The 16,419-nt window shown below is 46.6% G+C and overlaps 1 protein-coding gene across 2 annotated transcripts in view; it reads left to right on the forward strand.

Moving 5' to 3' along the window:
* ABCB10 (ATP binding cassette subfamily B member 10) overlaps positions 1–16,419 on the forward strand; it is a 34,172-nt gene that overhangs the window by 6,361 nt on the left and 11,392 nt on the right. For both annotated transcript variants that reach the window (XM_047088637.1, XM_047088638.1), the window contains exons 2-6: positions 4,163–4,363; positions 5,244–5,446; positions 9,423–9,557; positions 10,610–10,756; positions 11,780–11,915. In XM_047088637.1, the coding sequence (XP_046944593.1) occupies positions 4,163–4,363; positions 5,244–5,446; positions 9,423–9,557; positions 10,610–10,756; positions 11,780–11,915 (822 nt within the window). The remainder of the gene's footprint in view (positions 1–4,162; positions 4,364–5,243; positions 5,447–9,422; positions 9,558–10,609; positions 10,757–11,779; positions 11,916–16,419) is intronic.

Consider the following 16,419-nt stretch of genomic DNA (forward strand, 5'->3'; position numbering starts at 1 on the left):
GCGTCGCTAAAAGATTGGTTCTATGTCCAGCAGCTGGGGGTCATGCTGTACAGGTTCTTCCACCCACCCCAAAACCTCTGTGCTTTCATGAGTAAACTCTGCATTTTAGGATTTCTTCCCTCCTCCCTTTGAAGAATATTTCACTTTTTGGATGCCGTGGTTCAGTAGAACGAGGATAACCTTCAGGAAGATACCTGAAGAAATCTGTCAAGAGATACATAACAGTTGCTGGGTCCCATCAGGCAAGAGGCTTAACCATGGAAAACAGGTGAAGAATTTCAGAAGGGTTGCAGTGTCCTTGGCATGTTGGGTTTAGGGAGGAATCTGGAACGATAGTTCTGGTTCAAATCTAAATTATTCATTAATGTCAAAGACAGTGGTATGTAGGGAAGACGTCCATTAAAAAGAATCCATCTAACTGAAAGCTGAAAAAATCTTTTATTTTACTTTTGTCTACGTTCATTTACTTTTGTCTATTTTACTTTTGTGTCCTGCATTGTAGGAGAAGGACACAAATGGCAATAAAACAGGCTGATAATCTTTTTTTTTTTTTTTTTTAAACGTTCATTTATTTTTGGGACAGAGAGAGACAGAGCATGAACGGGGGAGGGGCAGAGAGAGAGGGAGACACAGAATCAGAAACAGGCTCCAGGCTCTGAGCCATCAGCCCAGAGCCTGACGCGGGGCTCGAACTCCCGGACCGCGAGATCGTGACCTGGTTGAAGTCGGACGCTTAACCGACTGCGCCACCCAGGCGCCCCTCTTTTTTTTTTTTTTTAATTAAAAGGAAAAAGGGGATATCCTGGAATGAGTTTCGATTCAACTAAATTCTTTCCTCTTTGTAATCGTTATTATGACTGTGTCAGAACTAGGGTTCAGAATCTAAATCGTGGGGCATTTCATTCACGAACTCCAGATTCTGATTTGGAATCGTCAATTTGAATTAAAGTGGAGGCGTTTGCCAGAGCGAAAGAGCAGACTGGAGAGACTAGCTAGCTACTGATGACAGATGAAACAGACAGGCCTCTCGGGTTAATCCCTCGTTCCTCAGGACGCCTCTCTCCGGAGCACACCAGCTCCCTGAGGTTGTGCTGGGCAGAATCCCGAGTAAACATTCTCTGTGCCTGGTGGGCTTTCAGTCCCTCTGGGCTCTTGTCGTCGGGAGCGTGGCATTTTGAAACAAGACCCCAGGTCTTGCATCAAAATGAAACGGCCCTTGACCAGGTTCACATTATTCAGTTAAACTGTGGTTGTGCGGTATGAAGCCAGACACAGGAACTTTCTGGCTCTGTGCAAAGAATCATTTCCATGTGGACTTTCCGAGGCACCAGATATTCCGTTCCTAGTTAGGCTCACTGAGGCACTTTGATGTGATAGACTTTTATGCCTTCTTTGCCCCAGTTCAGTTTTTTTATTCATCCAGCAGATGTTTATTGAACTTCTCCTGTGTCTCTGTCCCCGTAGGCGGTGGGAGTATAGCAGTGAACGAAACAGACAAAAATCTTTCAGGTCCTAGTGGAGAGTAGACAGTAAACAAGTGACACTTTTGGTTTAGAATGCCAGAAGGTGGCAAGTGCTAGGAGAAGAAGGAAGAGGGAGTGATGCAGGCAGTGTTTGGGTATTTGTATTTTAACAAAGGTTGTCAGAAGGTTGTCCGCTAAGGTCTTCTCCAGAACAGGATGTCAGGAGGCCTCGAGGAAGGAAGAGAGCCATCGTGGGAAATGTTCCCTCCCTAAATGCCTCCCCTTTCTCCTAGCGCTCTGCCAGCCAACTAACCGTTGGCACGGAGTCTGCTCTTTGCTCTTTTTTAAATCTAAACAAATATTTTTGATTGAAGTCTAGTTGATGTGCAAAGTTGTATTCGTTCCAGGTATAATATATTGAATCATCAATTCTGCCCTTTGCTCCGTGCCCACCACGATAAATGTAGTCGCCATCTGTCACCAAACAGCATTTAGTACTGTATTATTGACTGTATTCCCCAGACTGTACTCTGCATCTCTGTGGCTTATTTATTTTATAACTGGAAGCTTGTTCCAGTTCTTCTCCTATATCTATTTCTCTTTTTTTTTTTAATTTTTTGTTTAACGTTTATTCATTTTTGAGAGACAGACAGAGACAGAGTATGAGCGGGGAAGGGGCAGAGAGAGAGGACACAGAATCTGAAGCCGGCTCCAGGCTCTGAGCTGTCAGCACAGAGCCCGACACGGGGCTCGAACTCACGAACCGCGAGATCATGACCTGAGCCGAAGGCGGACGCTCAACCGACTGAGCCACCCAGGCACCCCTGTATCTGTCTCTTAATACTCTCTCCCACCTTTCCTCTGGTAATCTCCAGTTCTCTGTATTTAAGAGTCTAAAATATTTTGTTTGTCCATTTGTTTTGTTTTTTATGCTCCAAATGTAAGTGAAGTCACGTGCTGTTTGTCTTTCTTTGTCTGACTTACCTTACTCAGCCTAATACCCACTCGGTCCATCCATATTAGAGGAAATGGCAAGCCCTCCTGCTTTTTTATGGCTGAGTAATATTCCACTGTGTGTGTGTGTGTGTGTGTGTGTGTGCGCGCGCGCGCGCGCACGTGCGTATACCACACTATCCATTCATCTGTGGATGGACACTTGGTATTGTAAATAATACAATCTATATTCTTTTTATTGAGGTTACGTGAAAGTAATACCTTTAACTGCAGTGGTTAGCATTAGACAAAACACCAAGAGAAGCAATTGCTACTTGCAGGGTGTGAGAGCTCCCATCTCCTGGGGTTCCGTCCATGCCGTGTTCATCTAGGAGCCTCGCCATTGACTTTATGGTGGTGGTACTAGGTGGGTTCCTAATAGGACCAAGCTCAAAAGTACGCAGTAGCACATACCCTGCCCCCCAGTCACCCTGGTCTTCAGAAGGAACTTTTGTTGCCTGCGTCTGATTACTCTCCTGGAGTTGTCCTGTGTGTACGTAAACTTCGAAACCAACGAGAAAACGTTAACATCCAGGTCCTGGGCTGTTTTCACTAACATTGTAGCTTGGTGACGTCAATACCTAGAGAGTTGCCCCACTCTTTTTAATAACTGTGTAACACTCAGAAAATAAATGCTCCTTTATTGATCTAACTTGTTCCCCATTTGTGGATGTTCCGCTGGTATAAGTGATGCTGTAACGAACATCCGTGAGGGTACATGTTTTGCATACACTTAGGGGAGTATACACAGAAGTTAGAATCTTAGAGGCAGAATTGCTGGATCAAAGGGAATGTACATTCACATTTTAACCGATATGATCGCATCACTCTCCGTTGCATTTGTACCACTTTGCACACCCACTAACAGTGCAAATGCCCCTTTTCCTACAGCTTCTTCCAGCACGGTGTGTTATCGATCTCTGATTTTTGCCAATCCAGTAGATGAAAACTGGAATACCTTTGTAGTGTAGATTTGCACTCCCTTATTATGAATGCACTCACCTGTTTTATGTGTTGTTCCTGGTTGGGTTTTCTCAGTATCTTCCTTTCTGTTAAGACTCTATCCCACTGTTTTTTAGACGGATGAACAATTGTGTTATTATCTATTGTCCTATCATGCCAGTACTCTGGTGCTTTATTCCCCAAAGCAGTAAGATTAAGAGGAAACGTACCACATGTGTCATGGATGACAGCAACTGCTTTCCAAAGGTTATTTAAAGTTTTGAAATTCTATACATAATTCAGAGATCTACTTGCGTTGCTTGATCTTCAAGCGAAGATACAGTTCAGATGCCAGGGAATAACCACGTGTAGCATGAATGTAGGAAAAAATCTCATCTGAGATAAACACCAAGATCAAGCGGCAGGGAGGGAGGCCAGAACGGATTTTCAGATTTTCCACAGTCAGCTCTTGGATATTCCTGGCAAGGAAGACACGATCAAACCTGGGTAAAAGCAAAAGTCATCTTCTCTGGCTACTTGGGTATGCTCGGTCACCCTCCTCACTCTGTCCCTGGAAGCTCCTCGGTTCTTGCCTTTAGTCAAGGGTCCGGGAGCTGAAAGAAGGAAACCCGCAGCACCTGCTCTGCGCAAGCTCTGAGCAGCGCACGCTCTGAACAGCTGCTGCGGGCAAGACGCTTGGTGAATTCGGCGCCCCGCCCCTCGCCGAAGCACCCCCGGGCCTGAGAACTTCCTGTGTTTTCTAGCCGCAGTTGGGTTTCTGGCCATGTCCAGTGTCATCACCATGTCCGCTCCCTTCTTCCTGGGGAGGATCATCGATGTCATTTACACAAACCCCACCGTGGACTACAGCTATACCCTGACCCGCCTCTGCCTGGCGCTCAGCGGCGTGTTCCTGTGCGGTGCTGCTGCAAACACTGTTCGCGTCTACCTCATGCAGACTTCAGGTAAAAGGGCCCTCACCTTGCCGAGCAAGGCGTTCCAGAGGATTCGCACTGGGGCTCACGTGGGGTTTCGTGCGCTCCGGGCCGTAGGGTTTCGTGCGCTCCGGGCCCCCTGTTCCTCTTTTCCCACAGTCCCATCCAGCGGGGACAAAGCCCCACGTCTGGCCAGACGTGGGAGCTACAAATATTTTTCGATCCTGCGCTCACTTCTCAGCTCCCCTGGTACGTGGGTGGAAGGGAGGGAAGCCGCCTGTCTTACGGGAGGCACGGCCCGTGGGCAGGAGGCTGGAGTTCTGAGCCTTCTCCAGGGAGCTGTGGAAATCTTGCATGCTCCGTGTTTGTGTTTCCCCTCCAGTGGGCACTGGGGCGATGGTGTTTTACAGCCTTTCCGTGACGAGGCCTGGCTGTTAACAGGCCGGTGACAACCACAGAAATCACAGAGCCCGGGGTGCCCGACTCTTCCGCCGGCTGCCCGCCACTTAGCTCATAAAACGCTCTGCGGATGATTAACCGGCCCTTGCCGTTGCCGAGCTCGGTACAGAAAAGGATTGCCAAGGGGGAACAGAATCAGCTTTGGGGAAGTTAGCGTAGGAAGCCTCATTTGTAAATGGTACTGTTTAAAATGTCTCTCAGCGATCAGCGATCCTCTGTTTTATCCCCGGACCCCTCCTGCGCATCCACGGTCTCCGCACGGTTCCTGAGGCAGAAAGAGTGCTCGTTACCTGTGTGTGCGTGTCAGCGTGCCGGGGCTCAGGGGGGCCTGTTGCCGGCAGGTGGACGCAGGGCCCCAGACGTGCTGCGAGGAGGTTGACGACAGCCGCCCGAGCCGCTGCCTGTTAGCTGGCTCGACCCAAGCTGATGCCGTTCTTGTTTGCTTTTGCAGGTCAGCGCATTGTGAATAGGTTGAGGGCTTCGTTATTCTCCTCTCTTCTGAGGCAGGAGGTTGCTTTCTTCGACAAGACTCGCACTGGAGAATTGATTAACCGCCTCTCCTCGGACACCGCACTCCTGGGGCGCTCAATTACTGAAAACCTGTCGGATGGGCTCAGGGCCGGGGCCCAGGCTTCCATTGGCATTGGCATGATGGTACGTCGGCCTGGCTGGCACCGGCGCCTTCTGGTCAGGGCTTTGGCCTGTGCCGGGCCTCTCAGTCAGGGGATGAGCTCTAGCTGAGCTGTTCTCATCGCCCCGTAAGCCACTTAGCCAGGAGTGCTGCCACAGAGGCACGGGGGATGTGGGGCTTGCTTCCTCCTGTGCGGCCTCCTGCACCCTTCATTTCTCCAGGATGACTTCTTATCTGGAGCGTGCACCATTAACATTTAGGAAAGATTGCATTATTGCCTGGGTTTTCTAAGAATGTGTGAAAGAATGTTGCTGAAAAAAGCAACAGGTGGAGGGAGCGCTTTGAGTGCCAAGCTGTGTGTTAGAGGAAAGGTAAGTAAGTTACATTCCACCCGCCTCCCCCCGGCCCACACCAAAAAATGCAGTAGAGCTGCTATTGCTGTCTTGGTAAGACCAAGGGATGGTTTCCTTTCCTCTTCGTAAGGAAGACGATAAATTCTATCCTGTACACAAGTGGGTCTGTACTCCACTGAAGTGAGCTCTCTCTACTCCCGCAGCCCCTTTTCCTGCCTTAACCGGGTGGCTTGAGCACCGTCGTCTGTTTGCCTCATTTCTTCAAACCCTGTTTCTGTTCAGACCTGTGCTGCTGGCCACTAGAATGTAAAGCAAACTACATAGGTCATTTTAAACTTTCTAGTAGCCACATTTTATTATTATTTTTAAATGTTATTTATTTATTTTGAGAGAGAGAGAGAGAGAGAGAGAGTGCGAGCAGGGGAGAGGCAGAGAGAGAGGGAGAGAGAATCCCAAGCAGGCTCTGTGCTGTCAGCGCAGACCCCAAAACAAGGCTCGATCTCACGCACCGTGAGATCCTGACCCGAGCTGAAGTCAAGACTCTGACACTTAACTGATCGAGCCACCCAGGCGCCCCTCTAGTAGACACATTTTAAAAAGCAGAAAGAAATGATTTTTTAAATGTTTATTTGTTATTCTTAAGAGAGGGCGAGGGTGAGAGCAAGCAGGGGAGGGGCAGAGAGAGAGGGAGACAGAGAATCGGAAGCAGACTTTCCACTGTCCGCGCAGAACCCGACGTGGGGTTCGAGCTCACAAACTGTGCGCCGAAGTCAGATGCTTAACTGACTGGGCCACCCAGATGCCCCCAAGATGAGATTAATTTTAATAACGTATTTTACTTAATCCAGTATAACAAAGCATCAGTTCCACATGTAATTTTTGTAACAATCATTAATCTGATATTTAATATTATTTTTTCGTGTTAAGATTTCAAAATCCAATGTGTATTTTATACTCACGGAGCATCTCAATCCGGATGCTAAATTTTCACTGGAAATATTTCAGCTGTATTTAGATTTCATAACGTTTGCCACTGAAAAGGTAGATTGACATGCCAGAACTTGACCTAAACTTGACCAATAACTGACTAGAAATGAAATATTGGTTTTTAAGTTTAAATTTTAGTGAAAATTTAGGGATTCAGTTTCTCAGTCACACTGGCTGCATTTGCAGTGATCAGTGGCCATGTGGCCCTATCATTGTGAGCAGTGCAGTCCTAGATCCCCAGAGTGAAGATTCTAATTGATCCCATCTCCCAAGTGGAGCAGCTTGGGGTTTTGTCCTCTTTGCGTCCACGCAGCGCTCAATCCAGAGCAGAAGGACGTACTGCCAACCTGAGCCGGTAAGATCTGGTTTCCGAAATGAAAAGCCGCTGTGAAATCCCGTGTTTTCTCAAGAAGACCCATCCTGCACTAACGCATCATTCCTAAATATCGATAGTGCTGGGGCTCAGGAAAAGTTGGGAACCTCTTCCTGTAACAGTTTCAGACAGTTCAGAATAAGTCCGATGGCTAATCAGAAGGGGCCTTAGTCTGCTCAGGCTGTCTTAACAAAGTACCACAGAGCGGGTGACATAACCGACAGATTTACTTCTTACAGTTCTAGAGGTTGGAGTCCAAGGTCAAGGTGCTGGCCAAGTTGGTTCGTTGTGAGTCTCTTCTATTGGCTTGGCTTGTAGGTGGCCGCCATCTTGACGTGTGCTCACATGGCCTTTCCTCAGTGCTTGCGTGCAGGTTCTTAGGGGTCTCTTTTCTTAAGGACCCTGATCTCATCAGGGCCCCACCCTTATGACCTCATTTCACTTTAATTACTTCCTTAGAAGCCCCATCTCCAAATATAGCCACACTAGGGTTAAGGCTTCAGCATATAAATTTTGGGGGGGGCACCAACATTCAGCCTCATGAGTTGGCATCACCTGGGACCTGGTTTTTAGCCCTGGAGGAACAAAAGTAGCCTTAGTTTCTCACAAGCTCCCTGGACCTGACCTCTGATAAGTCTGCTGACAAGAACCTAGTAATGTCTATACCAGACTGCAAGTTTAGTAGTTTACATTACGGGATCTTCCTTCCTACAGTAAGATGTGTGTTCCTGGGGCGCCTGGGTGGCTCAGTCGGTTGAGTGTCCGACTTCGGCTCAGGTCAGGGCCTCGCAGTTTGTGAGTTCGAGCCCCGTGTCGGGCTCTGTGCCGACAGCTGAGAGCCTGGAGCCTGCTTCAGAGTCTGTGTCTCCCTCTCTCTGCCCCTTCCCCACTCGTGCTCTGTCTCTCTCTGTCTCTCAAAAATGAATAAACGTTAAAAAAAAAAAATGTGTGTTCCTGCTCTTCCAAATGCTCCTTTTTGGTGACAGGACCCTGCATTAGGCTTCAAAGACTTATTACCAAGCACGGAACCCGAGCAGAGAGAGGTGGGTGGTGCCGAGACATTCTGATGGCTATTCCGGCCCCACCGCAGAGGACGCCCCATGCAGTTGGTTTGCTTGAGCTCTGTCGGATTCAGGCCCCGGAACTGTGAGGCCTGCCTTGATTCCATCCCTGCCCCTGCACGTGGCCTGCAGGTGACCTGCTGGACTGCACGGCCTGTGTGCTCAGGGTGGATCGGTCCATAAGTGGTCAAAGGTGCCAACCACCTTCCTGCCTCAGGGCCTTTGGGCACTTGCCCTCGTAAGACCCTATTACACCTGCAGTTATCCTCTGTGTGTCTCTCTCTTTTACCCATCTGCTATCTAGCTGTCACTCTGATAAAACTCCACATGGATCAGCTGTCTCCCAGGTGCCTGGAATAGTGTGAGCTGTCTGTAGGCGTTCAGTAACGGGCTGTTGAATGAACGATTGGCTGATCCGTTTATCACTGTTACGTTTCGGTCTGCGACTTTTCCTCAGCGTTTTAAGAAAGCCTCATGCCGACTATACTATTTCCCGTGCAGATGAGATTTGGCGGATTTTAACCATTTGTTGAAGAGACGCTGGTACCATTGAAAATCCAATCACCGAACTGCAGGGTTGGCAGGAGCCCCATTATGTTATGTCTCTAGAAGTTGATTATTTCCTCCTTGAGCAGCTCCAGTTGCTAGAAACTTCTTATGTTGAGTCCACATCCCTCCTGCCGAGACTTCGGTCCTCTGAGCCCTGGAAACAGCTCCAACTCTTCTTCCACTTGTTAGTCCTGCTTTCACCTGATCGTCGATTGATACGGGGTTTTGTGGTGTCTTTGCCGTCTTGGCCATTTCAGCGCGACGTTGCTCTGGTCATTCAGTGCCTTAGAGGGGACCCAGACTTGAATACAGAATTCCTGGTGTGGTCTGGCCAGCGTGGAGCAGCCCGGGCCTCCTTCCCTCACTCCTGTCCTGCCTTCCCCCCCACCTCTCTCGTGGGACAGCATGGTCTAATGTGCACACAGCACTGTACCGGCTGTGGTCCAGCACTGGACGGTAAAATATTTCCATCCTTTCTTCAGCAGCTTTGTCCGTATTACCCCTGTGTGGTGTGCTCAGTACTCAGGGGGTTTTATGAAGCTTGAAGGTGTCTGAATAACACACACACACACACACACACACACACACACACACACACACCTGTAGTAGGTAATGAGAGTGTCTTGCTGCTCTATGTAACAAACACCTAACACCTTTTGGCTTTTGTTTTTGACAGTTTTATGTCTCACCTCAACTGGCCACTTTTGTTTTGAGTGTGGTGCCTCCAATATCCATCCTTGCTGTGATTTATGGACGTTACCTACAGAAGCTAACCAAAGTTATGCAGGATTCCCTGGCACAGACCACTCAGGTAAAAGCCCCTCCCTTACGTGGTCTCCGCTTGGAGGAGATGTGCTTCTGCTTTTCAAAAAAGTACTTCACTTTTCCTTAAGGGAGCCCTCAAGAAGGCTAGAAACCTAGAATGGGTTTCTATGGGCTAGAATCCTATAGATTCTATCCTTCTAGAATAGGCTAGAATCCTAGAAACCTAAAATACTCTGCCTTCTAGACTAGATTACTACCCACACCTTGAAGTAGATCCCACTTGACTAAACATTGTGTGAACTCTTTAGTTCTTTACCATCACTGTTTCTCATAGGATCGCAAAGCTCATTATATTTTGAAAATAGTGTCTGGGTGATGCTTTGTCCTTCGTTAATTGAGAAGTGAAGCTGTGCAGTGCTATCCAGTATTGCATTTTTTAAAAACTAAACATAGCTGGTACATTTTCATGTTACAAAAAACATGGGTGTTTGTAATTGAGAACTTGAAAATATCAAGAGAAAAAAATAACACATATAACCCTACCTCTCAGAATGAATGGTATTAACATTTTTGGAGTCTATCCTTTTTACCTATCTTTTTCTCTGTATAAAAATATATTTCACAGGGCACCTGGGTGGCTCAGTCGGTTAAGCATCCAACTCTCGATTTCGACTCACAATCTCACAGTTTCGTGAGTTCGAGCCCCGCGCTGGTCTCTGCACTGACCACACACAGCCTACTTGGGATTCTTTCTGTATCTACTCTCTCTCTCTCTCCCTCTCTCTCTCTCTCTTTCTCTTTCTCTCTGCCCCTACCCTGCTCGTACTCTCTCTGTCTCTCTCAAAATAAGTCAACTTTAAAAATATATATATATTTCAGTATCCATTAGCCCCCGTTTGCCTTTCTATCTACATATATATGGTGTGTAAATGTGTAAATATAACAAAAATATATTTGTTTCCAAAAATAAAATTGTTCATATACTCTGCTTTGTAATCTGTTTTTAATGTCTTAAAAATGAGAGCCCCATTTTAACTTTGCTCTAGAAATCTTGAAATGTGACTTTCCTCCCCTGAAATGTATTTATTGTTCTCCCAGCTAGCTGAGGAAAGTATTGGAAATATAAGAACTGTTCGAGCTTTTGGGAAAGAAATAACAGAAATAGAGAAATACACCAGCAAAGTGGACCACGTGATGCAGTTAGCAAGGAAAGAGGCGTTTGCTCGGGCTGGCTTCTTTGGAGCAGTAAGTAGATCATTTTGAAAAGAGTGCAAAGGACAGATGTTACGACTGAAACAGATTTGTATTCCCTTGACTTTGCCGTAAATAGAAAATAATTCTACTCCACTTCAAGATTAGGTCTGAGAGTTCATTTTTGTGAAAGAAGAGGAAACCACTGCATGTGACTAAGCGGCGGTGGGTGATGAGACCAACACGCGTGGGGGCAGGCAGATCCCCAACATGGCCCAGCCCAGCCACGTCCGCCTCACCGGGGAACTGTCTAGAAGTGTAGACCCTCAGCTGCACCCCAGGCCTACAAATCCAATGCTCTGGGGCTGCGCCCAGCAACAATCTGTTTTAACAGGCCTCCAGGTCGCTTCTGATGCAGGCAGTTTGAGACCCGCTGGGGATTAACCAAAATAACTTCAGTGTGTTTCAAGAAAAAAGTATGACAGAAATGATCGCATTGATCACAATGAACTCAAATACAACACTGAACTAGAAAATCACCACGAGCGGGAAATCTATACCATGTTCAAATGGGAAAGAACTTCAGAGGCGATTCAATAATGGTCATGATTTAGGGACACAGAGGAAACAGGCCCAGATGAGGCAGCATTACCAAAGACCATGTACCTAACAAAGCTCAAGGCAGATCAGAGACAGGACTCCAACTTCTTGTCTAGCCTTTGCTCAGGGCATCACATTAAGATACATAAATGCATATGCTTGCTGTGCATTCGTCTTGTTGTTAGGGAGGGAGTCCTTAATATTGTGTTTTCCTTTGCAAACCGAGTCCATTGAGTAAAATAGGAATCTGATGGGTGACTTAGCTTCTAGGTTTTCACATTGATGAGATCATTTCCTTCAATACTGTGATCTTTCCAAAGTAGTTTTTTATTTGAAATTCAGATTAAAACTTAGTGTTCTGGGAAAACCTTGTTGTGATAGTTAAATGCAAAAAAGAAACTATAGGCGATGTTTATGCTTTTTGTATTTAGGTTTCTGGCTCCTACCTGAGGTGTCTTCATTTTCTTCATTTGACAGACGGGGCTCTCCGGGAACCTGATTGTGCTTTCTGTCCTGTACAAAGGAGGGCTGCTGATGGGCAGTGCCCACATGACCGTGGGTGAACTCTCTTCCTTCCTAATGTATGCTTTCTGGGTTGGATTAAGCATTGGAGGTATATAATTTAAATAGGCTTGGGAGTTACAAATTAAAACTCAGCTTATTGTCTCTGCGGTAACAATTTAACTTTGCCATTGCACCACCTCTCGTCAGTTAACTTCAGCTGAAAAAAACATTTCCTAGAATGTTAGTCCAAATTGCCTCTGAAAGATGTAAAGATACGAATGCGATCTTGCCATGTAGGTGAGCAGTTCCTTGGCTGGGAAGGTGAGGATTTTCATAGGCCTCTCGTGGCTCATTGAGCTCAGGGTCATACTGGAGCCGTATTTTCCAACTTGCATGTTAACACAGCTTGCTGGCTCTGGTCCTAGGAGGTGGGACCAGCAGGTGGGGGCTCTGGGACCTAGGAGGTGGAAGGAAGGACAGTGCTGAACAGGTGTGCACACAAAACCCACGGTTCCTGTGGCTCTGGTAGTTACCCGACCGACAAATCACTGTGAAATAAAATTCCTTTTGTACCAAGTCAACCACATTCAAAACCGATGAACAGTCGTTAAGTATAAATCAGAAAGTGCGTAAAGCAGAGTCGCTTGCCTTGGTCAAGAATCTCTCGAAGTTCAGCTTCTGTTGTTGAATCCTGGCCAAGGGGAAGCAAGTTCTTGGAGACAGAGCCGTGTGAAGTCTATGAAAGTTTTCTTTCCTGTACCTCGCCTGCATGCCCAGCCAACAGGGGACAAATGATTTCCTGCCTTTTGTTTTCCTCCTTCCCCGAAAACTGAGATAGAAAGGTTAGATAAATAGCTTGAGGTCTGGCCAGCGGAACTCTGGTATCCCACCATGGCATCTCAACCCAAGACCTTTATTTTCAGGGTTAAAGCTAGAGGCTTTTCCTTAGACGTTGGCAGGCAAGTGAGGATATTTTCTGGACTGAGATTTTGAGAGATCCCTGAAAAGAGCATGTTAGTTCTGCGGGCTGCTCTGGAAGAAAACCCTGATTCAGACCGGTCAGGGTGCTAAGTGACTTGGGAAGTGAGAGGGTCAGTTCTCGAGGACCCGGTGAGGTGGGGTCGCTCTCCTCTCCACCCCTGGGATGAGCCTGCTGGGCCACAGGGTCTCACACCTGGGTGGTCGTGTTCCTTCAGTCTTCTGTCCTGCCCGACAGTGGATTTACCTTCTACCACTTACCCTCTCTGCGGCCTTTCTTTCGCATCCCACGCTTGACCACAGTCTGCTGTCCTCCCCAGCCTCCCCCAATCTTCTGTTTTCTGCCACAAGCTGCTTTGATCTTTCTTAGTCCCTCCGCTCCTCACACCTGCTTTTCTCCAAAATTCTTGACCCGACAGAAGCTACCTCTGTTTTGGGGTGTTCACTGCCTTCCTTTTTGTCCGGACAAGTTCGCAGCTGTGTCTTGTACAGGAGTAGGTGGGAAACAAGGTGTACTGGGTGACTGACGGGAGTTAATTCCCTCCCCCAGTTACGGAAGCTGCTGCTGAGGCTTTGTCTGTGCTCGAGGTTTGAGGGTAACTTTGCTTTCTGAACCACAGGCTGTCCCATGACTCTGGTCACTGCCTGGTACAATACGTGCCATGTGGGGCTGGAGGGGGGAGAAAAGGTGCGGGTAGATGGGTGGGGATCTGTGACCACACGGTGTCCCCACATTTACAACCTAGATAGGTACTTAAGGCTGTAGGAACTTGATTCAAGAAGCTGAAACAGATTTTAAAGGTTTTTGTGAAGCTCACTGTTGAAAATAATCGCATGATGAATCTGTAAGCAAGAAATCCTATTTTGTTTGTTAGAATGTATTTAATAATTAAATGTTAAAGAATGTTTAGATGTTTTCTGCTTAGAATAGCATACTGAAAAACAAATACAGCAAATTCTACGTATATTCGAGAGAGGATCAGAAGGGCTGTTTGAAGAAAAGCATGCTTGTTCATTTTGTGCCAGAGAATGCCCTTACATCTACCTAGCGAACCCCAATATCTCATTTCTTATTTATTTCTATCGAGGTGAAATTCACCTAACGTAACGTGAGCCGTTTTAAAGTCTACAGTCCGGTGGTATTTTGTACATTCACAGTGTTGTGCAACCACCGCCTCCCCTTGGTTCCGAAATATCTTCGTCACCCCCCACACCCCCAGCCCAAAAAGAAAATCCCATACTCGTTAAGCAGTCGGTTTCCATATCCCTCCCTCCCCCAGCCCCTGGCACCCACAGTTTGCTTTGTGTCTTCCCGTCTTTACTGGAGTTCGCATAAAAGGAATCACACAATATGCGGCCTTGTATATTTGGCTTGTTTCACTCAGCACGTTTTCCCAATTCGCTCACATTGTAGCGTGCTTTGGTCCTTCCTTCCTTTTCACGGCTGAATAATACTCCGTTGTATGGGTGGACCGCGTGTTGTGTATCCGGGGCCATTTTGCTTTGTTTTTATTTTCACTATGTTGAACTACCTCCAACTCCTTCCCTCCTTTTTTCTTTTTTTTTTTTTCTTTTTTATTAATAGAAAATTTGTTAGAGGAATTTTAGGTTCACAACAAGATTAAGCAGAGAGTATAGGGAGTTCCCACATGTTCCCTGCCTCTATGCGAGCACAGCCTCCCCATCAGCATCCCCCACCAGAGTGGCACATTTGTTATCATTGACAAAGCAACACTGACAGGTGATTATCACCCAAAGTCCAAAGTCCATCGTTTACATTACGTTCACTGGTGTTGTATATCCCATGGGTTGGAACATGCATCTATCATTACAGTATCATACAGAATAGTTTCACCGCCCTAAAAGTCCTCTGTGCTCTGCCTATTCCTCCCTTCCCTTAACCCCTGGTGACCACTGATCTTTTTATTGTCTCCACACTTTCACCTCTTCCAGAGCGTCATCTAGTTCAGATAGGCATCTTTCATTTCGTAGGTGGCATTTAGTGTTCCTCTGTGTCCTTTTAGGACTCGATGGCTCGTTGGGTTTTAGCACGGACTAATATTGCATCGTCCGACGTACCACGGTTTCTTTACCCACCCACATTCTGAACGACATCTCGATTGCTTCCAGGTTTTGGCAATTATGAATAAAGATGCTCTAAAGAGCCACAGGCAGGTTTTTGTGCCGACGTGAGTTTTCCCCCTCTGTGGGTAAACCCAAAGGAGTGAGATTGCTGGGTCGTAGGCAAGAGTATGTTCGGTGTAAGGAACTGCCTTCCAAAGTGGCTGTGCCATCTTGCATTCCCACCAGCAGTGAATGAGAGTTCCCAATGCTCTTCGTCCTCACCAGCTTTAGGTGTTGTCAGAATCTTGGGTTTTCATCCTTCCGTTAGGTGTGCAGAAGTATCTCGTTCTATTTGCATTTCCCCGATGACATGTGATGTCACCTGTAGATCTTTAGTGAGGTCTTTGGGTTCAGGTCTTCTGCCCATTTTTTGATCGGGTTGTTTTCTTACTGTCGAGTGTGAAGAGTTCTTGGTACATCGTGGATACCTTTGTCAGCTGGGTCTTTTACAAATATTTTCTCCCAGTCTGTGGCTTGTCTTCTCATTCTCTCTGGAGAGCACAAGTTTTTAATTTTAATGAAGTCTAATTTGTCAGTTCTTTCTTTCATGGATCATGTGTTTGGTGTTGTATCTACAAAGTCATCACCAAGCCCAGAGTCATCTAGGATTTGTCCTATGTTAACTTCTAAGAGTTTTACAGTTTTGTTTTTTACATTGAAGTCTGTGATCCATTTTGAGTAATTTTTGTGAAGGGCATGAGGTCTGTGTCTAGATTCTTTTCTTTTCTTTTTTTTTTTTTTGCATGTGGATGTCCAGTATTTCCAGCACCACTTGTTGAGAAGACCATCCTTTCTTTATTGAATTGCCTTTGCTCATTTGTCAAAGATCAGTGGACGATATTTATCTGGATCTATTTCTGCCCGGTGCACTTTTAATTCCACACGAAGAGTTTAATCCACTGTACCTTGCACAGATTTCCACAAAAAATGCACCAAAATACCTTAGAAAGAATAGCTGAATTGCATTTTTGTGGCATCGTTACCGCATGTTACAAGTATATGTTCTTGCGGTTGGCATGGCCTAGCGTACTTGGAGTTTGTTTGCTTTAAGTCATTCATTCATTCACAGTTCAAAGGTGACTTTGGGGTACCTAGGTGTCTCAGTCGGTAAAGCATCCGGTTCTTGATCTCAGCTCAGGTATTGATCTCGGGGTCTGAGTTCGGGCCCCATGTTGGGTTCCGCGCTGCGTGGGGAGCTTATTTAAAAAACAAATAAACACGGGGCGCCTGGGTGGCTCAGTCGGTTAAGCGTCCGACCTTGGCTCGGGTCATGATCTCACGGTCCGTGAGTTCGAGCCCCGCGTCGGGCTCTGTGCTCACAGCTCAGAGCCTGGAGCCTGCTTCAGATTCTGTGTCTCCCTCTCTCTCTGGCCCTCCCCCATTCATGCTCTGTCTCTCTCTCTCTCTCAAAAATAAATGAACATTAAAACAAACAAACAAAAACAAAGGTGACTTTAAAAAGAGATTGTTGGAAAATTTAACACTTCTAAATTCCTTTTCAGTTTTTAGCC

Source organism: Lynx rufus, unplaced genomic scaffold (assembly GCF_022079265.1).
Source record: "Lynx rufus isolate CCGP_SWC_20201006 ecotype Redwood Valley unplaced genomic scaffold, mLynRuf1.p SCAF_25, whole genome shotgun sequence".
NCBI lineage: Eukaryota > Metazoa > Chordata > Mammalia > Carnivora > Felidae > Lynx > Lynx rufus.